The sequence below is a fragment of the Capsicum annuum genome, chromosome 3, assembly GCF_002878395.1.
Source record: "Capsicum annuum cultivar UCD-10X-F1 chromosome 3, UCD10Xv1.1, whole genome shotgun sequence".
NCBI lineage: Eukaryota > Viridiplantae > Streptophyta > Magnoliopsida > Solanales > Solanaceae > Capsicum > Capsicum annuum.
Genome location: NC_061113.1, coordinates 182366150 through 182388151, shown reverse-complemented (window position 1 = coordinate 182388151; position 22002 = coordinate 182366150). Strand labels below are relative to the sequence as shown.

Here is a 22002-nt window from a genome sequence, read left to right as displayed (position 1 = left end):
TACTTAACATTCAGTCAACTCAAGGCAGGCAGCTAGAGGTTGGGTTGGGTAAGGGGAGGTCTTCAATCCTGGATGGACTTGGGACTTCCATTACAACTAGGCCCCAGGGTGGGTCATGTCAAGTTGGTATCAGAGCGTAGGTTCATGGTCAATTAGGAGTCCACAAACCCATGTCAAGTAAAGTCTCTTTTAGGGGTGTGTAGCACGCTACACTCATAAGGGAGAGGCTACAAGGCATTACGAATATTTCAATTTCTTGGTATTCTATTTTTAAGCATGGAGTCTCAGTACTGGAATCTTATCTAATCCTTGTTTGTTCATATTTCAAGTCATGACTTGTTGATCTAAAACACAAGGAAATTCTTCTATCCCATTTGGGGGTAATGCTGAAGGGGTACATCCTACTTCTAGGGTTCATCTCCGATCTCACGATCCTACCCCTGATAGTTTCAAAGTTCCACTAGATGCTACTAGTCCTTCTCTAGACAAGGTGAGTAATGCGGAATTCCATCAGCCTATTAATGTTATTGCTAAATTAGTTGTTGCTCAGGCTGAGTAGAATATGTCTGGTGCTTTGTCTACTGAGACCATAAGGGTTGGCCAATTTATGAAGATGGGTCCTCCCACTTTTTCTAGATTAAGGGTAGAAGAAGATCCACAGGCTTTTCGGATAAAATGTAAATGATATTTTAGGTGATGTAGGTTACCAATGTGGAGGGGGTAAACTTTACAGCTTATCAGCTCAAAGAGGTTGAATATCAGTGGTATGAAGAGCGGGATAGGGATAGAGGTGAGGAAAGCTAAGATGGAGAAGTTTGTGAACCTCAAGCAAGGGAGAATATGTGTCAAAGAATATGCCTTGAAGTTTTACCAATTGTCATGGTATGCTCCTGATTTATTGGCTGACAGGTGGACTGGAATTAGGAAGTTCACTTCTAGATTGAATCGGGATCTAATTTTAGAGACCAAGATTGTCTTGCTAAATAAGGATATGGACATCTCTAGGTTGACTGTTCATATGCAGCAAGTGAAAGATGTAAAGAGGAAGCAGGTGGAGATTGGGGATAGACAGGGTAAGAGGAGCAGGTTTTCTAACCAGGAGATGCTCAGTCTTAGGGTGGCTGAGATGGTGGCAAAAGGCAGAAAAAGATGTGAAGGAGTTCTGGTTCCTACTATACTACTAGTGCTCCCTACTAGTCAGGCTACAAGAGTCATCATTGTGATGATAATTTCTGGGCACAGGGTGTCCAATCTTAGGCAAGCGGAGGTCAATCGATATCTTCATGCCCTCCTTGTCAGTTTTGTGGTCATCCTTATTGGGGTTATCGCGATGAAGGAAGGGATAAATTCTTTAAGTTTGTCCAGGCAGGCCATCAGCTAAGGGATTGTTTGGTCAATAAGGTTTCTATGGGGGCGAATAAGATTCCTGTGGCTTCATATTATACTTCTACACCTGGTGGTACGGTATTTACTTCTATTACTACTCTTGGTTCTAGTGTTAGTCGAAATAGGTTGTATGCTTTGGCATCCTGACAGGAATCCGAGGCATCATCTAATATCGTTACTGGTATGTTACACCTTTATGACATATATTATTTTCTTTATCTCAGGTCTACTTCTCCTATATGACTCCTTATGTGGCTGTATCTTTTGATTTTTATATGAAAGTTATTTTAGTTCCTTTTCTGTTTCTACCCCAGTAGGTGACTCGGTTATTACTAAGAGAGCCTATAGGGTGTGTGTGGTATCTGCTGGTGGCAAGCAGACCTTGGTGGCTATGTTTGAGTTGGATAGGGTAGATTTTGATGTTATTCTAGGGATAGATTAGTTACACTCTTGTTACCGTCCTTGGATTGTCGGACTCCTAAGGTTATCTTTTGGTTCCATGGTGAATCGATTATAGAATGGGAGGGTGTTTCTTTAGCTCTTATGGGGGTGTTTATTTCTTATCTTAGAGATTGAAAGTTAATCTCCAAAGGTTGTCTTTATCACATGGTCTGGGTTAAAGATTCTAACTCGGAAGGTCCTTTTTTCAGTAAGTTCTAGTATTTAATGAGTTTCCAGAGGTCTTTTTGGATGATCTTCCTAGAGTTCCTTCGAATAGGGAAATAGAGTTCGGTATTGATCTAATTTTTAATACTCATCCAATTTCTATTCTTCTGTATGGAATGGCTCCGGATGAGTTAAAAAAACTCAAGGATCTTCTGAATAATGGGTTTATTCATCCTAGTGTATCTCCTTGGGGTGCACTAATATTATTTGTGTGCAAGAAGTATGGTTCCCTTTAGATGTGGATTGACTGTAGGCAGTTGAACAAGGTGACGGTCAAGAACAAGTATCCTCTTCCAAACATAAATGATTTGTTTGACTAGTTGCAAGGTGTCAAGTTCTTTTCTAAGATAGATCTTTGGTCTAGGTACCATCATCTAAAGATTAGGGAGGTGGATGTCCCTAAGATGGCTTTTCATACTCGTTATGGGTACTTTGAGTTTTTGGTGATATGGTTTGGGTTGACTAATGATCTGAATGCATTTATGGATCTGATGAGCAGAGTTTTTCATCATTATTTAGATCTCTTCATTATTGTATTCAGTGATGACATTCTAGTTTATTCAAAGAGTGAGGTGAATAATGTTAATCATCTTCTTGTGGTATTGCAGACCTTAAAGGAACAACGATTGTATGCCAAGTTCTTTAAGTGTGAGTTTTGGTTGAACGTTGTAACTTTTTAGGGTTATATTATTTCTAGTGAATGGATCATGGTGGATCTATAGAAGGTTGTGTGGTAAAAAGGTGGCCTAGATCTACGACTCCATTCGACATTCAGAGCTTCTTAGGTTTAGCCGGGTATTTTAGGCGATTTGTGGAAAGCTTTTCATCGATAGCTGCTCTTTTGGATACGTTAACTCAGAAGAAGGTCAAGTTTTCTTGGTCAGATGTTTGTGAGGAGAGTTTTGAGAAATTGAAAGATAGGTTAAATTTAGCTCCAATTCTGACTTTTCTGGAAGGCAATGACTAGTTCATAGTTTATTGTGATGCATCTCGGATAGGTCTTGGTTTTGTGTTGATGCAGCATGGGAAAGTGATTACTTATGCTTCCAGAAAGTTGAAGGTACATGAGAGAAATTATCCTACTTATGATTTGAAGTTGTTGGAGGTTGCGTTTGCTTTAAAAATATGGAGGCATTATTTTTGTGGTGTTCACATGGATATATTTTCTGATCATAAGAGTCTATAGTATGTGTTCACCCAGAAAGAGCTTAATCTCAGGCAGAGGAGATGGCTTGATCTTCTCAAAGATTATAATTCAAGTCTTCACTATCACCCAGGTAAGGCTAATATGTTTATTGATGCTCTTAGCAGGTTATCAATGGGGTTTGGGTCATGTGGAAGAAGGAAAATAGGAATTGGTAAAGGATATAAACCGCTTAGCTAATATTGGATTTCACCTCTTAGACTCCAAGGATGGTGGTGTGATGGTGTAAGAAGTTATTCGATTGTCTCTTGGTTTGGGGAGTAAGGAGAAGTAAGCGCTAGATCCTATCTTGATGAAAATCAAGGATGATGTTGGAGGGCAAAAGGTAATGGTATTTGAGATTAGTGGTGATGGTACTTTATGGTATGAAAGGAGGTTGTGTGTTCCTGATGTAGAGGGTTTGCGGCAAAGGGTTTGGGTTGAGGCGCTTAAGTCACGCTATGTTGTTCATCAGGCTCGATGAAGATGTATCATGATCTAAGGAGATCTATTGGTGGAATGGAATGAAGAAGGATATGGCTGATTTTTTGGCAAAATGCTTGGTGTATCAACATGTTAAGGTTGAGCACATGAGGCTAGAAGGGTTGTATCAAGAAATTGATTTGCCCAAATAGAAGTGGGAAGTGATCAATATGGACTTTGTTATCGGTGTTCCTTGGTACCGAAATCAATATGATTCGATTTGGGTCATCATGGATAGGATGACTAAGTCTGTGCACTTTTTGCCAGTGCAGACTACCTTTTCGAAGGAGGATTATGCTAGGCTATATCTTCAGGAGATTGTAAAGATTCATGGGGTGCCTATTTTGATTATTTTTTATTGTGGAAGGCAGTTTACATCTCATTTCTAGCAATCTTTTCAAAGAGGGTTGGGGGCTAAGGTAAGTCTGAGTATTGCTTTTCATTCGCAGATTTATGGACAATCGGAGAGAACTATTCGTACATTGAAGGATATGCTTCGGGCCTGTGTGATTGATTATAGTGGCAATTGGTTTGAGCATCTACCTTTGGTGGAGTTTGCTAGCAACAATAGCTATCATTTTAGTATTGGTATGGACCCTTTGAGGAGTTGTATGATAGCAGGTGCAGATCTCCTATTGGTTGGTTTAAGCTTGGTAAGGCAGACATGTTTGGTCACGACTTGGTTTACCAGGCTATGGAGAAGGTGAAGGTGATTCGAGATAGGCTTAAGTCTGCCCAAAGTCGCCAAAACTCCTATGTACATATTAGGCATAGAGACTTGGAGTTTGAGGTTGGGGGTAAAGTTTTCCTCAAGGTATCTCCCATGAATAGAGTAGTGCAGTTTGACTAGAAAGGGAAGCTCAATCCCCATTATGTAGGTACTTATGATATTTTGTGGAAGGTTAGTAATGTTTCTTAAAAGCTGGAGTTTCATTCTAGTTTGAGCTTGGTTCATTTGGTTTTTCATATTTCTATGTTGAGAAAGTGAATTGGTGATCCTTCTTTAGTTGTTCCTTTGGAAGGATTAGGTCTCCTAGATTCTTTGTCTTATGAAGATATCCCAGTTGAGATCTTGGATAGGCAGGTTCGTTGGTTGCAGACCAAGAATGTGGCGTCGGTTAAGGTTCTTTGGCTGAACCATAAGGTGGAAGAATCTACATGGGAAGTGGAAAAGGATATGAAGTCTAAATATCCGCATTTGTTTTCTGCTCCTGGGATTCGTACGAAAGGTATGTGCCTTCAACACATCTTTATTTTCTGAGTTTGTTAAAGGAAAGATTAATATCTTTTCCTCATTGTTTTTGAACTTTCTTAAAGATTGGGAATATATTTGATAATGCCAATAACTCTTGCTTGTGGTTACCCTTACCTTGTCTGTCACTTGGGGATGAATGTTCGTAGTGGGGGAGACTGAAACACCTTAGTTTCTGGACCTTAGAAAATTTCTTGGAATTTTGATATCTGGACCCAATACGACTCATAGGTACGAGCCATATGTTGGGTATGGGTGGTATGGTTTAGTCGTATACTGACCAATGTTGGTTGGTGGGATGTATTTTGGTTACAGGAATGGGTACGAATTAGGGGTCGTATTGGTGGTTATGGATCATTTGGCTCCTTAACTTAATCTTAGACTTGGTTTCTTAGGTTTGATCTTACTACAGGTGGCTTACCATGAGCCACAAACCAAGTTACGATTCGTACCCAGGACTCGTATGGTAGACAGTATCCAATCCTCTAGGTATTTTATTCTACTAGGGATATGGGTCATGGATACGGTTTGTATGTGTGGTTAGAAGTTGATGGGATCAGTTGTACACTGGAAAGTGTTTTTTCTAAGGTGGAAGTTTAGGTTATGAGTAGTGGATACTGATCATATCGGAGGATACAACTTGTGTGGGTCAGTCGTATCCCTGCAATGGAATTTTGGTGCAACTTAAGTGGGGGTATTCTGGATATTTCTATACTTATCCTAATAGGGTCCCACAACTTCTAACCTACTTGGGAGGTTATTTACCCTTTTATTCCATTCATTAACACTTAGAAACACTTCCTAAATACTCTATAATTCTCTCAAGAGCTTTTGAGCAAGGGGAGCTAGGGTTTCAACTAAAGGATCAATTTAGGGCTTGTTTTGGTGATTTCTTTCCATCATCATCTTGGTTTAAGGAATTTTATCCTCCCTTATTGTTAATTCTAATAAAAGGCATGGTTTATATGAATGTTTTCATGGTTTTACTATTACATGATTTTGACTTTCAAATATGATTTGGGAGTTTTGTTATTAAATGGTTGGTTATGGTTTCCCATGGTTTTAATTATGCTTTTATATGCTTAATGGTTATTTTGGATAATTGAATTGCATGGGAATGGTTTAATGGTAATTGGAATTGGTTTTTGTCATACTATGCCCCAATGTGTTTGACAAAATGCGTATAAAGATATGTTCACTGCATTGACTATTTTAATGGAACTCTTGCATGTTTTAAAAACTTGGTAAGGAAATTATGCATGGTTTAAATAGTTTAGAATAATAAATGGATAATGGTTATACTTGTGGGGAACATGGAAGTACCCAAGTGGTTTAATATAGTAAATAGAAGGGCACTTAAAAGTCCCATTAAACCTATAAATAGTTGTCTATGATGATACTTGCAAGTAAGGGTTGGTATGACGATACCAATATCAATGGCCTTGGCTAATACATGGATAATGGTTTGGTTATTTAGAAACTGGTTTTAATTGGGCAATAATGGCAGTATGTGTAGCAAAACCGTGGAAGGTAGAGATCCCGGGAGGACCAATACTGAAAACTCATATTTGTCGATATAATGTTGTTCTTATGACCGCATGCATAATGTCACACTTTATTTTGGGGATGTACTAGTCATCCCATGGGATAGTTCCCTGGTCGTGCGGCTACATGCACTGGGGCCCTTTCAGCAGGAGAAGCTTAACCCATATAGCCCGTGGGTAGTTTAGGATGGCAAAGCTACACAACCCAGGTAAAGGTTTTAAATGCATGCTAAACTCGTCCCTTTTCCCGACATGGTTATATTTATATATGTATGGTGGTGTGTATATGGATGGCTTTACTTGGTTTTATAAATCATCTTATTTTATCCTTATCCAAAGATCATGCTAGCGTTCACCTGCTAACCCATCTACTGGCGGTTGTATACCCATGCTATGCAGGAACCGACCATTCTACTCCTACATAGTGATTGACTCGGGGACAACACTTGGAATACAACGGTGAGATTTCATCCTTTCGGAAGGCTTCATTTTATGTTATGGATATTTCTAGACATTTTGGTCTTATTTTAAATATTAGTTTTGGCTATGGTGTGGGAAATGTCCTAATCGGATTTCATTACTCTTTTGGTTAGAGGTTTTGTGGTACTTCTATGGGTTGGAATGGGCAGGATCGATATAGGTGTCAGCCTTGGCATTGGAATAGGATAGGAGGTTGGCATCATTGGACATAATTTCTCACTGTTCCATCATATTTCATTTTGGGATTGATTATAACTTGTTTTGGAACATCTTTGGTTATGGCCTAGTTTATGGCCCTTGTTTTGGCATAGTTTGGCATGGTTGGATTATGTGTATGGGATGGTTAGACTCGGTTGGATTGGTCACATTTGTGACCTTATCCCAGAGTCTTTGTGTGAGTTGTTACACTGTTCTGTTATATGCTCAAAATTCAGCCAACTTCGGGCAGGCGGCTGGAGGTTAGGTTGGGTTGGGACACCCATTATGACAAGGCCCCAGGGCGGGTCATGCCAGCTAGGGTTTCATCTAGAGGATCAATTTAGGGCTTGTACGGGTGATTTCTCTCCATCATCTTCACAATCTAAGAAAAGATACTCTGCCCTTATTGTTAGTTCCAACTAAAGACATGTTTTATGAATTATTTTCACGAATTGTTGTTTGGTTTTGGTTTTTTAATTACATGTTGGGGGCTTTGATTATAATGGTTGTTTATGGTTTTCCCATATCTTTTACTTGTGGTTTGTATATTATCATGATGGTTAACACTTGGTTGCATGGGAATTATTAATTGGTTAATGGTTTTTGTTTTGGAAACACTATGCACTCAATATTTTTGATGAAATTCCTATGATAATGGTTTTACTATACTGTTAAACTTTTAATAAAACCTATTGCATGGTATAACTTGGTAATGGAACCGCAAATGGCATAAATGGTCTAAATGGTTTAGAATGGTTAATGGTAAGGTCTTAAAGGTTATGGTTGGTATAGTTGAAAGCCTTGCAGGGTACAAGGGAATCCCTCAAGAAAATTGAGTAATGAACATACTTATGGGGTACGTGGGAATCCCCCAAGTAACTAAATAATGTAATCTATGGGTACATGGGAATCTTTTCTCCTCTAAAAGGTTATTTCAGGACACTGCTTGCAAGCTATAGTTGATATGACGATACTATAAGTAATAGACTTGTTTAGTAATAAATAGATTGGTGGTCTTGGTTACGTGGTAATGGTTTTAATTGAGCAATAATAGCGAGGTATGATAGCTAACTGTTAAGGTGTGAGTCCAATGAACAGACATTGGAAACTCATATTTGCCGACATGAGGTTTGGTCATGATGACTATATGGGGTAAATGGGATTCCCCTAAGTTACATTTGTATATATGTACCATGAAGAGCAAAGGGTACTGGGGAATCCCCTATTGCTATGGTATCATCGATTCGTGTGACTAAACGCATCGAGGCCCATTCAGGGGGTTACACTGGACCCATATAACCTATGGGTAGTTCTAGGATGGTTAAGCTACACATACCCAGGTTAATGGTTTAAATGCATGCTAAACCCAGTTCCTTTTCCCGGAATGGATTATATATGTATATATGCATGGATATGTGTGCACATGGTTGTTTGTTTGGTTTTAAAGGTTGGCATTACTTTATCCTTATCCTGAGTACTTGCTAGAGTTCACCTGCATCCCCATGCGATGTAAGAACCTACCATTCTACTACTCCTACTTAGTTATTGGATTTGGGATCAGCTATTAGATTGAAGTGGTGAGCTTACATACTCTAGAAGGCTCCATTTCAGATCATAGAAATCTTTTCATACTTTAGTTATTTTATGGATATTGATTTTGGCTATAGTTGGGGGCATGTCCCAACCGAATATTATTTTTCTTTTAGTTAGAGGCTTTGTGGAACTACTATGGGTTGGAATGGGTGGTGTCGGTAGTTGTGTCAATCTTAGTAGTGACATTGGTATTGGGGCTGATACCGTTTGACTGAATTTATGATTGTTCTATCCTTTTATATTATGATATAGGCAGGAACTCGATTTTTATATTGGTTTGGTTATGTTTGTTGGTTAGTATTGGATGGTTGGACTTGTTTGGGTTGGTCATGGTTATAGACCTATTCCAGAGTCTGTAATTGTAATAATATGTTATCTTATTACATGGTCGGATTCATTCGACACAGGGTTTATACTGTTTAGTTGGGTTGGGTATTGGGGGTGGTCATTGGTCCTGGTTGGACTTGAGATGCCCATTACGACAAGGACTCGATTCGAGTCATGTCAAAAAGATAGAAATACCCCAAGGTAAGGATTCTAGAACAAAGCCGAACCATAAAAGTAATCATAACAATGCGGAAAGAACATATCCAAATACCATACATTCCTAAAACCAGGTGTCAATAGTGTAAGAACTACTAATACAAACTATGAGTCAAATACATCAGGAATGTCCACACAGGGTCAACATCTGTCTTCAAACACAAATAAAGATATAACTATTATAGAAAGATAGAGGTGAACTCCAGTTGCATGAATGTCCAACCGCTACCTTAAGAAATTTGAAGGTGGTCGAAATCAACTAATTTTAAGCGCACTCAAGCTAGGACCTGCACCAAAGAGGCGTCGTAGGCATGAGTACGGTCCACTTGTACTTAGTAGGTATAATAGGCCGACCAAGAAAAGTAGTAAATAACGTATACAAAATATACACAAAGGGAACGCCACCTGCAATAAAAAATGTCCCACAATGGTAGCCCACACCGCTTGCACTAGCAGTTCTGCAATATCCACATATTATACAACAACACACCAAATTGGGACACAAGTATAAGCCATCTTGCATGTAAGAAGGACAACAGAAAATCAAGTATATACAGGATTATCAAGTACAATTAAGGAAGATAGAACAATTAGATGGATACAAGTTAGTATGGAAAATACAAGTCACAACACAAACACAATAAAGCAAGTGAAATGTATATGATGATAATGATGATGATGCATGACGTTGTCGAACAACCTCCGTATACTCCCACCTAGGCAAGACTCCCGATGTAGGACTCATGAGGAGTTTGTCAACCCACATACAATCCATCTATCCATATCCATATCTTCTTCCCAGCACATCCCTCGGGAAGGGTTTTATAAGATATCATATTTTCTGTCATAAAAGGGTATTGCCAATATTTCTCAGGTGTTACTACGGTGGTATTATTTATTCCATGAATGAGTATGATATGAGGATGTAATACTCTTAACAATTACAATGAGTATTTTCACAACCAACCACATGATATATTTCCAAAACCAGCCACAATGATACATTTTCATAACTATATAAGCCAATATCCAATTATTATTTTTGTTAATTCATGAATTTCCACGTGTTTCATATGCCAAAAGTGTATACGTATATATATGTATGTGTGTGTATGTGATAATACACCAAAGGTACCATAATAGGCATTTGCAATAACACAATACAATTATTCATATGCATTCAATATATATATATACATATGTCACAATACACCAAAGGTACCACAATAGGCATTTGCAACAACACATGCATTCAAGGCTATCAGCATCATATAGGACCCCACACGGTCGTACATATCACATAATATCTCAATTTTAATAATTACATCACATATAAGCCCCTGCACCAGCAAAACATATAGATAAGCATTTTTCATGATTACTTCTCACCCTTAAAATGCATTTTTATCATCATTTACCACTCAGCCCAGTCTGAAAAAGTTAAGCCATAACCTACCTCGAATGTCGAAACCAATTTGCTCCACTTCAAACGCACGATCTTACTTTCCATGAATACTCCCAAACTTTACTAAAGATATAAAATATAGAATCTATGCATTAAATAAAACCAATGGCACTCATATTGACTACTTTAGGTTCAGGGTCAAAACGGACTCCCCGAATGGGTTTTTAAAAAAGAAGGGAAGAATTATAAATTTACTTCAAAAAATGTTTCTCATATTTTTAGGAACGTAAATCTGAAAACCTAAGATAAATCAAGTCAAAAATGAGGTTTAAATCAAAGAAAAACTATTTTTAAGCTTTACCGGATAAAACCTTTGAAATCCTGGTAAAAATCAAGAATCGGAGTTGTTTTGAAGGTTAAATTGATGAATAACTAGTAATTACAAGATAAAAATATTATACAAGTGAAAAGGAGTGAAATTGGAGTTTAAATCAAACCCTAAGATTTTTGGGGTTTTGAGAAATTAATCAAGAAATTACTAAGAAAAGAGTGAATTACTACCTTAAATCCATAATAGAATCAAGAAATTGGTGTAATCCAGCTTTCCAAGCTCCTACAAACTTCATTTTTAATCTCTCGCACTATTTTAGGGTTTCACTCTCAAGAGTCAATATGAAAAATGAGCAAAATGGGTCCAAAAAGTTGCTTTAATAGTGCAGATTTTTCTGCACCAGCTATTGCCAAAAAGTTATGTTTTTAAGTCCAACCCGGACTTCGACGGTCTGAAATTCATTTAGAGTCTGATATATGTAAAAGAACTATGTAACCACACTAAATTCGATGTTTCAGATAATCGCAATATCAAATTTTCAAAAAGACATCATTTTCACAAAGTTGACCCCCAAAATCCAAAATCACAATTTTCCAAATTGAGGATCAAAATGAGATTTAAAAGCTGTAAAATTACACCAAATATGTTAATATCCTAAAATCGACATTTCTAATGCATTGGCAATGTTGAATTTTTCATCTGGGGTTGTTTCAACCAAATGTGGAGCCTACACCCATATTTCTCATTTTCCAACTTTCTGACCAACATATCAAAATGAGCTTGGGTGTATCGAGACCCAAATCAAAGTTCTACCGAACCTAAATTTAGTATTCTGGAGATGATGACGTATTTTGTTCATCCATCCATCACGTTGATCAAAATATATCCACAAATATAAAAAATAAGGCTCTTGAAGCCATCAAAAATCACAATATCACATAAATAGTACCAAAATCCATTCAAGAATCGTGCCAATCACTCTCATACCCACAAATATTATAATACAACTATGGGGAGGGGTAAAATAGTAAAATCATACAAAAATACGTATTTCACATATTTCATCAAATTTTTAGATCATTACAGTAAAGAAAAACCTTGGGGGTTGAATATCTTAAAACTCATAGTTAATTACGGGATACGATCCTACTTAATGATGTAATGGATAGTTAGTGATTTGGACTATACAAAATAATAAGGAAAGTCTTCTTCAGTGATAAGGTTAGTGGTATCCCAAGGGTTTAAGAAATTTTTATATCTTTGGCTAAATAATGCTCAAGTTATATGCTAATTTCTGGATATTTGTTTGCCATATTTATATGATTTAATTCAAATCAACCTATGATTCTTACCAATGCATGTTATTTTGTACTGATACTACTTTTGCTATACCATTTTGGGGGTATAGTGTGGTTGAGGATCAGTAAGTGTTTCATATTTTACATGGTAAAGATCTCCATCAGCTTTTTATTCCTATGGTAGAAGTCGTGTCTTTTGTTTTGAACTATCTCTTTGTAGTTCTTCTATCTGCTTAGACTAGTTCCTTGAAAAAGGATTCTTTAGTTGTAATTAATGTTTTATAAATTGATTGTAATGAATGAATTATTTTTTATTTCTTACTGACTTCCACCTGTATTTAAAATAGGTAGTAAGGATTCTCCTATCTAGGTGGATTAGAGTAGGTGCCCACAAGATTCGGTTAGTTGAGTTGTGGCAAGTTTGGATTAGATGTCAAGTTACTAATCTACCAGTAAAAGAGCAAATGTCGAGTAGAGTATTGTAGATTGGTGTGTTGGCATCCTCATCTAATCTTTAGGAAGCTATGAGGAAGTTTAGGAAGTGCTTTCACTTTTTTCTTTCCTCTCATGTGGTTTTGTGTACATGCTTGTATGGTTAAGCCCAATTGGTATCTCCGAATGCCAATTGGTATCTTGAAAATGGAAATGGATGCCTTTAACTCCAGCTGAAATAGCATAAGTGAGAAAAATTAGAGTCGAGAACATTTTAATTGGTATTTTGCCACAGAAGCAATGTAAATACATTGACAATTGGATAATAGTTATCCATAAGGTGATTAAAGGATAGTAAAAAGTCCTTGTTCAATGATGAAACTTGAAATTGATACTTACGTGTTTTGGTATTGCTTGAATGGCTGCAAATATATGAAATGTGATTGTTTGAATCACTATGAAATTCATGGTTGGTAAAAGGTATTAACTTGGTTACGTGTTGATTGATAAATAAAATATTTGCTTTGTGGTTTAATTAATCTATAAGCTAAATGTTGATCGGGGAAAATTTGGTTTACTACTGCGAAAATTGTTGTTTCAGGACATCTAGAATTTTGTTAAAGACCATGAGAAAAAGGGTTATTGTTGCATAATAGCGGGATTTGTTGTTATGAAAATTTTCTTGGTGTGATTCATAATTGATTTTAAATAATATGATGCTAAGTTCTTATTTATGCATTGCTGGATCCGATTATGGAATTATATTAAAGGTCATGATGCAATTTCATGCTTTAATATTGAAAATAGGGAAGGAGAATGTGGGCATTTAAAAAAATAGTACATTTTTGGGTTGTTGTTGCTGAGGCCTCCATAGCGGTACTGATCCGCTACAGCGATTCTGCTATAGTGAAAATATTTTCTCTATAAGGGAATTGCCATAGCGACATGGAAGTCGCTATAGCGTGATGGACGGGGCGGAACCCTTTCCTTATTTTTCCTATTCTATTTATTAATCCCGGGTTGTTTTAATTGTTAGTTTGAACCTATGAGCTACCACATGAATTGTAGAAATCGCATAAAGAAAGATAAAGACATGCATTCAATATAAAAATTATTAAAAACTAGCATACATGTGTGATAAAATAAAGGGAAAAAGGGAGGAATATTTTTTATTAGATGCCCCAAATGGGAGCAACCCAAATCAATGATAAAGTATAAAAAAGAGAGAGAGGGGGGGGGGGGGGTTGATATGACCAAGGGACCTAGCTGGATGACTTATCACCATAGTAGGATACCGAACGAGTTCCTCTCCCTCTACATCACTCATTAAAAAAAACTCAAGCATATCCTCTGGCTCCAACTAGGAAAGTTTCTGATCGGGGACTGCGTATCTAATATGACCTTCACGGCCTTCCACATCTGTGCGAGCATACGGTCTCAAGAGTGCCTCCTTCTTTTTTCCTCATCAAGATCTCTTTGGAGTGATACATTATAATGGATAAAGGGAGTTAGGGTAGTGGAGCTAGAAAGTGCATGCTTCATGTATCTCCTAACCCCACCTAAGTTCGCCTCTTGCCGGCTACTAAAAATCTGGTGCTATGGCTAGGACTTGGAAGGATGGGCATCATCATCTTCCTCATTTGCAGGCTGAGTGTTATCAACCTCACCTACCTTTATTTTATTCTTTCTCTTGGACACAGAAACCTTCACCCTGAGTGGGTGAAAGGGTATTTTCATCTCCAGCTCGGTGTCAACATTATTCTCAATCACTGCGACATATTTACACAGAGTAGATATCAGGTTAGAAAGGTATGGCCCTTATTGATTCCCCGATAAAAGTACTTCCACTATTAAAATCTATGCCCCTCATATTCAGCATAATACCGTATATATCACACACCATCACTAGAGTCCGAGGATAAGTCATATCAGAAAGGTTACTCTATGGATGAATTCTATAGGACACCACTTTTAGTCATTTCCTAACATAGGCTGTAAAGAAGTTGCTCGTAATACCCTCAGTAATGGGCTAGTAGATCTTGTCCCTAAACCCCTCCGCAACCAAAGTGTCCCATATCCACCTTATGTCCATCTCCTGAGCCTTATCTAGGTACCCATCATTTGAGATATATGGCACCTCGAGTACCTTATTTATGGAAAGAATGTCCTTAGGGACATCCACTCCCCTGATGCAGATGGTGGTGTAGGGGTCATTCCAAAGCAAAGTAAATATTATGACATATAATTACTTGACCCATCACAAGACCAAATGGGAGAACCTCTATCAGTGGGCCCCAGTTGAAAAGCCCCAGTTGGGAGAACCTCTATCATAGGAGAAGCCCTGCCATAACAAAACTTCATCCTTTTATACTTAGAAATCTCTCTCGATAAGCTTTGTTGAGAAATCTCTCATAGGCTACAACATTCCCTTGATTTTTAGCCATTAGGGTGCTTGATCTGCAATCATTATAAGGAAGCAAGTTAGAACTCATACATGTCAAGAAAATCAAATTTCAGTAAAAGGCCTAGTTTGGGCATAACTAGAAGGCTACTACCTACAGCCTCCCACTATAGGGGTTATATCCCTCTATGGCGATATTGCTACAAGGAAAGTTTTTCCACAATAGCAGGATAAGGCTATTGTAGCAGCCTTCACCATCCCTAGCAACTCAAAAGGTGCAACAATGACAATTCTTGATGAAAACTTTTGTTTTAGCTTTGTAACATTAGATCAGTATTTATAAAGTGCCTTAACACTAGTTTATGCCAAATTTTAGGCTTGGTAACTCCTAAAACATACATAAATTGCATAAATCTAATTCAGCACAAACCTTTACATTCTTTACTTTTTCAAGCCCACTTTGGGCATGAACTCCATAATTCATATGCCTTGAATACCATAGAAGCGTTGTGCACATAAAGGAAGCACGAATGTTGGCCAAATCAACCCCAATTTTGAAACAACCCTAAAACCAATTCAATTCCTACGAATTTAGGCATAAAAGAGTTAGAGATTTGTGTAATAAAGTAAAGGGACAAAGTATATTGATAATTACCTTATTACCGATAATTAAGCTTAGATTGAACTTTTCTCTCTCCTAAACTTTTCTCTCCACTAACGTTCATAACAATGCTCCTTCTCAACGTCACTTTTGACGTGATTGACCGGCTCCAGTGAAGCTGACGCCGGTGGTGTAACATTGCCGGTGATAGGTAAGGGTACTACTCTCTTTCTCTCTCTCCCCTCTTCCCGCTCTTGGTCTCCCTATCTCCCTTTATCCTCCAATTTTTTCCACACTGCTAGCTATTTTTCCCTCACTGGCGGTATGGGTTTTCCTGACTCTGGTGACGGTGGTAGAAGAAGTAGTACCAATGAAGAAAGCTAATTTTAGTGGTGACGGTGGTTGACCTGATCCCAGTCCTGATCTAATCCGACAATCTCCCGATGAATTGTCCAGTTGACCAAATTTTAGCGACACATCTCTATATATCCCGGTGAATTCTAACCTTGAATTTTTTTCTCTTTATTCCATTATTCCTTTATTTCTGTATTTTTCTAGCATCTTCTGTGTTTGAATTTGGGTGGAAGTTTGAGCTTTGTGTGTGCTTTTATTATTATTGTTGTTTTTTTGCCTTGGTTGTACTTTGTTTTGAGTAGTAGCTTGGGTGGCACATGGTAGAATAGGGTCATGTCTTGGGGGTCTTGGGGGATGGGGGGATGGGGTAGGTTAGGTCTGACTTATGGACTGTGAGGTATTAAGAAAGGGGGTAAGAGAGTTGATAGTTTGAGGGTAGGGTTGTGGAACATTGGGACCCTGTAGGGTAAGTTGATAGAACTGGTTAAGATTCTTAGGAAGAGAAATATTAATATTGTGTGTGTCCAGGAAACTAAGTGGGTAGGTTCCAAGGCGAGGGATGTAGATAGGTACAAGTTGTGGTATTCAGGTAGTGAAAGGTGTAGGAATGGCATAGGTATCTTAGTGGATGAAGAGCTTAGGGAGCAGGTAGTGGAGGTTAAAAGGGTTAGTAATAGGGTTATCACTATTAAGTTGGTCTTGGCGGGTCTACTTTGAACTTTTGTAGCGCGTATGCACCATAGGTGAGCCTCGATGATGAGGAGAAGAAGAGATTTTAGGATGTTTTGGATGAGGTGGTTAGAGGTGTGCCTAGTTCTGGAAGCTTTTCATAGGAGGGGATTTCAACGAGCACATTGGGTCTTTACCGTTAGGGTATGATGATGTGTATGGGGGCTTTGGGTTCAGGGTTAGGAATGATGAGGGAGATGTACTTTTGGATTTTACGAGGGCGTTTGGGTTGGTAGTAGTGAATTCTAGCTTTTCAAAGAAGGAAGAGCACTTGGTTACTTTCGGTAGTAGGATAGCCAAGACTCAGATTGACTTTTTGTTGCTTAGGAAAGGGATAGAGCTTTGTGTAAGGATTGTCAGGTAATTTCGAGTGAGAATCTTGGGACTCAACATAGATTCCTGGTGATGGACTTAGTTATCAAGAAGGGTAAGCTGCGTCGGGGTAGGAATGATAGACTTAGTATTAGGTGGGGCAGTCTGACTCTGATTAGTGCTTTGGATATAAAAGCTAAGTTGGAGGCGATGGGGGTATGGAAGTGCAGAGGGGACGTGGATAGTATGTGGGATAGGGCCGCTGGCTATATTAGGGAGTCAGCTAGAGAGGTGTTGGGTGTTTCGAGGGACTGGTCTAACTGGTATCGAGGGGATTGGTGGTGGAATAAAGATGTTAAGAAAAAGGTGGAGATAAAAAATGCAGCTTACGCTAAGTTGGCAAAAAGTAAGGATAAAGAAGAGAATCGGGTGAGTAGGGAGGAGTACAAGGTAGCTAAAAAGGAGGCTAAGTTATTTGTTACTGCTGCTAAGACAGCAGCTTTTAAGAGTTTGTATTAGGGGTTAGAGGAGAAAGGCGGGGAGAAGAGGTTGTTTAGGCTTGCCAAGGTTAGGGAGCGAAAGGGTCGTGATCTGGATCAGGTGAAGTGCATTAAGGGAGAGGATGGCAAAGTTTTGGTTGAAGACGCCCTCAGGTAGTCGTATTTCTATAGGCTCTTAAATGATGAGGGGGACATAGGGGTTGTGTTAGGAGAGTTGGAGTACTCTGGGGAGTGTCGCATTTTGGATTTTATAGGCAATTTAGGGTAGAGGAGGTCAATGAGGCTATTCGCAAGATGCGAAGGAGCAGGGCGACGGGGCCCAATAAGATTCTGGTGGATTTTGGAAGTTCTCTAGTGGGTTGGGGTTGAGGTGGTTGACCAACTTATTTTAAAATATTTTTAAGTCAGTAAAGATGCTCGAGGTGTGGAGATAGAGCACGATGATTCATCTATATAAAAACAAAAGTGACATTCAGAGTTGCAATAACTGCTGGGGTATTAAGTTATTGAGTCACACAATGAAGATTTGGGAGAGGGTGGTGGAGCAAAGGTTGAGGAAGATTGTGTCAATTTTGGAGAACCAATTTGGCTTTATGCCGGGTCGTTCCATGCCTGAGAAAATTCACCTTGTGCGGAGACTGGTGGAGCAGTATAGAGAGAGGAAGAGGAATCTTTACATGGTGTTTATAAACTTGGAAAAGGTGTATGACAAGGTCTTTAGGGAGGTTCTTTGGAGATACCTAGAGGTGAGGAGGGTTTTGATGGAGTACATCAGAGCAATTAAGGACATGTATGAGGGGCCGAAGACTTAGGTAAGGACAGTGGGAGGAGATTCTAAGCATTTCCCAGTCTTGACAGGGTTGCACTAGGGATAAACTCTTAGTCTATTTTTATTCGCTTTGGTGATGGATGTGCTGATGCAGGATATACAAGGCGATGTGCCTTGGTGTATGCTTTTCGCAGATATAGTTTTGATTGATGAATTGCGACAAGGGGTTAATTATAAGTTGGAGATTTGGAGAGAAATCCTGGAGTCTAAAGGTTTTTGGTTGAGTAGGACTAAGACGGAGTACTTGGAATAGAAGTTTAATGACTCAAGACATGAGGAGGAGTGGTAGTAAAGTTTGATTCTCAGGCGGTTTACAAGAGGGATAGTTTAAGTATATTAGGTCTATGATTCAGGGGAATGGAGAGATAGATGAGGATGTCTCTCACCGTATTAGGGGAGGTTGGATAAAATGAAGGCTCGCTTTAGGAATTTTATGCGATAAGAAGGTGCCCCCAAGCTTAAAGGTAAATTTTATAGAGTAGCAGTCCGGCCTGCTATGTTGTATGGAGCGGAGTGTTGGCCGATTAGGAATTCTCATATCCAAAAATTGCAGGTGGTGGAAATGAGAATATTGCATTGGATGTGTGGACCCACAAGGGCGCACAAGGTTAGGAATGAAATTATTCGGGAGAAGGTAGGAGTGGTTTCAGTAGAGGATAAAATGTGGAAAGTAAGGTTGAGATGGTTTGGTCATGTGATGAGGAGGGGAACGAATGCCCCAACTCATAGGTGTGAGAGGTTAGCCTTTGAATGTTTCAAGTGGGGTAGGGGTAGACTGAAGAAATACTAGAGAGAAGTGATTAGACGTGACATGGAGCAGTTACAGCTGGCTGAGAACATGACCCTGGATAGGAAGATATGGAGGAAAAACATTAAGATAGAGAGACAAGGGTGTGGTTGAGTTGTAGACAGTAGGTAGGGAAATTGTGGTTTCCTTTGTTTGGCAATGTACTTTTTTTACGGATGTCGTATCTATGTTATTTTATCATGTTTATGCTTTTGATATTTTTTAATACTGCCTTTTATACTGCCTTTTATCTTAAGCCGAGGTCTATTGGAAAATGACTCTCTACCTCGTTAGAGGTAGTGGTATGGACTGCGTACACTCTACCCTCCCCTACCGATACCAAAAGTGAAGTGATCGGGGAGGAAAGGGGACTTTCTCAAGTGAAAATGGAGAAATAGGTGAGAAACCCATTTCTCACTCCTTTAAATTGTTGGCTCCCACTGTAGCAACCCTCTCCCGCTATAGTGATGCTGCTATAGAGGAAATATTCCCGTTTAGCAAAATCTAGTCCCCCGGAGTACAAGAAATTTTTGTCTATTATATTTGAAATCTTTTTGTTATGGTATATCGACGAGGCCCCAGGTTACTTGAGTGCTTGGAAAATAGTTGCTCTAATTAGTTTTGTACAATCCATAATAAAAAAGATTTCTTTACAGAGCAGAGTAGTAATAAAGTTGTGATTTAAATTAATGCACTAAGAAACATGAAATTTTGGTGTTTCGCATAATATTTGTAAATACGTTATTCAACATTAAGTTTCATTTATACTCATACCATCTTTTCCTTATCATTATTATTTGGGAATGAACAATGGTAAATTTGCATCTATTGTTATAACCTATTTGATCATTATTAAAAGAAATATTGTTACAGATATGGGTTTGGGGAAAAATTTGAAAATATGATCTAAAATTAGTATGGTACGATGCAGTTGAAAATTTTAGAATTTGAAAATTTAGATCAAGCTGACATCACTTTGCTATAGCTGGAATTTTTCTTCTATAACAGCATCGCCATAGCGGCTAGTAGGTTGCTATAGCGAGAAGACAAGACCTAAATCTCACGTCCAATTTCAATAATTCTCCATTCCCCTTTTTAATTTTAAAAAGGACGAGACTTGCTCTAAAAATCCTCCTAGGATTACCTTATCGCCTGGGAGCAACGGAGAGGAGACATTTCACATTAGTGGGGTAAAACCTATGGTTTTTTGCTGATTTTAGGTTTGAATTCATCTTCACGAAGTTAAAATCTCATGTTCATCTCCCTGCAGCAACTACTTGGCATTCAGGTAGGCTAGATTTAACTGGGTCTTTAAACCTAGTATAGAAAGCATAAGCATGATGTAGGTTGATGGTGATACAAACCAAACTTGGAATGTACCTAAAACAACACAAAAATAGTCCACAAACAAAGGGAAACGCGAGAGCTCAATGACACCAAGTCTCGACTTCAACAACAACAAGAAACAAGGTGTAAATGACACCAAAAATAGCAACAACAACAAGAGATAAACAATAATATGATAATAAGAACAACACTGGGATAACAATAATCCAACGTTTACAAGATTACAAGACACAAACACTACACACGATTACAAGAAATGAAAGATAGGTAGTTTGGCATACAAAATTACAAACACTAAGAACCAATGTTTGTATCAAATACCAAGACCCTTAAAACTTGTAATACTAACACCGACACTCTTACATGGACATAAGAGGGACTTCAATCTCCCCAAGAACCTATGTTTCTAAGCCAAGAAGACAACAAAGTGAATACACACTTAATTGCCCTAGTTTCAGCCAAAGGGCCTTTCTCATAAGAGAGAAGCGTTTCTAAGTGTTATACAACTTTCAATATCTTCCAAATCTAATGAAAAAAACCCTGCATTGTTCTATTTAAATCCTATTACAAATAAAAGGCAAAATAACTAAAAGACCCCTTAAAGAATTAGTAGCTATTTTTGGTGTGTTTTAAGCCCTCTTTTACACTTAAATTCCACACTCTAAGCCTCAAATTCAATACACTTTCCCATATCAGACAGGGTATTGCATACTTAGGACTTTGGACGCGGTTTTGGGATGGATAAAACTGATAAACTTAGTTAATTAATTGGGTGGAAAATTACTATTATGTGTGATATTAAAATTCTTCATGAAATTATGTGTTTACCTTGTTGTTATTTATTATTTAATGATTAATAATGGTGTAGTACCAGAAATCTGGGTCAACTCAATTAAATGTTTACTAGTTAAGCATGATTAGTGTTGGTAGATTCAGAAGAAACTGCGGTAGTAATCAGAGGATTGGGAAATTAGAAGGGCAACAAAGGTTAAGATGAACAGTTGGGGGCGAGTTATGCCTTAGGTTATATGTTTAAATTATTGGTGTTGGTTTTGTGTAGTTGAAGTCCAACTTGAATTGTATATTTTTTCTAACTGTTTCTCTATATTACTTGATGGAATGCATGTTTAAAAAAGGGTAAATTCTTAATTGGTATCCTGGTTGATAATAAGTGTAATGAGTTGTTATGAAATCTTGGTTATTGTACAAGTGTAATTATTAAATGCACATTAATGTTGTGACTTTGGTGATATCTTGATTATTTGTGGGATGTACCATGATTCGGACATCTTCATGGGATTATATTTATTATTATTGAATATATCAATATTTGGACATCTTCTTACAA

General features: G+C 38.1%; 1 protein-coding gene across 1 annotated transcript; it reads left to right on the top strand.

Moving 5' to 3' along the window:
- Positions 1-805: 805 nt before the first annotated feature.
- LOC107865229 lies at positions 806-1533 on the top strand. The gene is made up of 2 exons (XM_016711544.1): positions 806-1165; positions 1258-1533. The coding sequence occupies exons 1-2, from the start codon at positions 806-808 to the stop codon at positions 1531-1533; spliced, it is 636 nt and encodes a 211-aa protein (XP_016567030.1).
- Positions 1534-22002: the final 20469 nt, after the last annotated feature.

Coding starts and splice junctions, on each gene's coding strand:
- LOC107865229 (XM_016711544.1), top strand. CDS start 806: ATGGAGAAGTTTGTGAACCTCAAGCAAGGGAGAATATGTGTCAAAGAA. Junction 1,166..1,257: donor AAAGATGTGAAGGAGTTCTG/GTTCCTACTATA, acceptor GTCCAATCTTAG/GCAAGCGGAGGTCAATCGAT.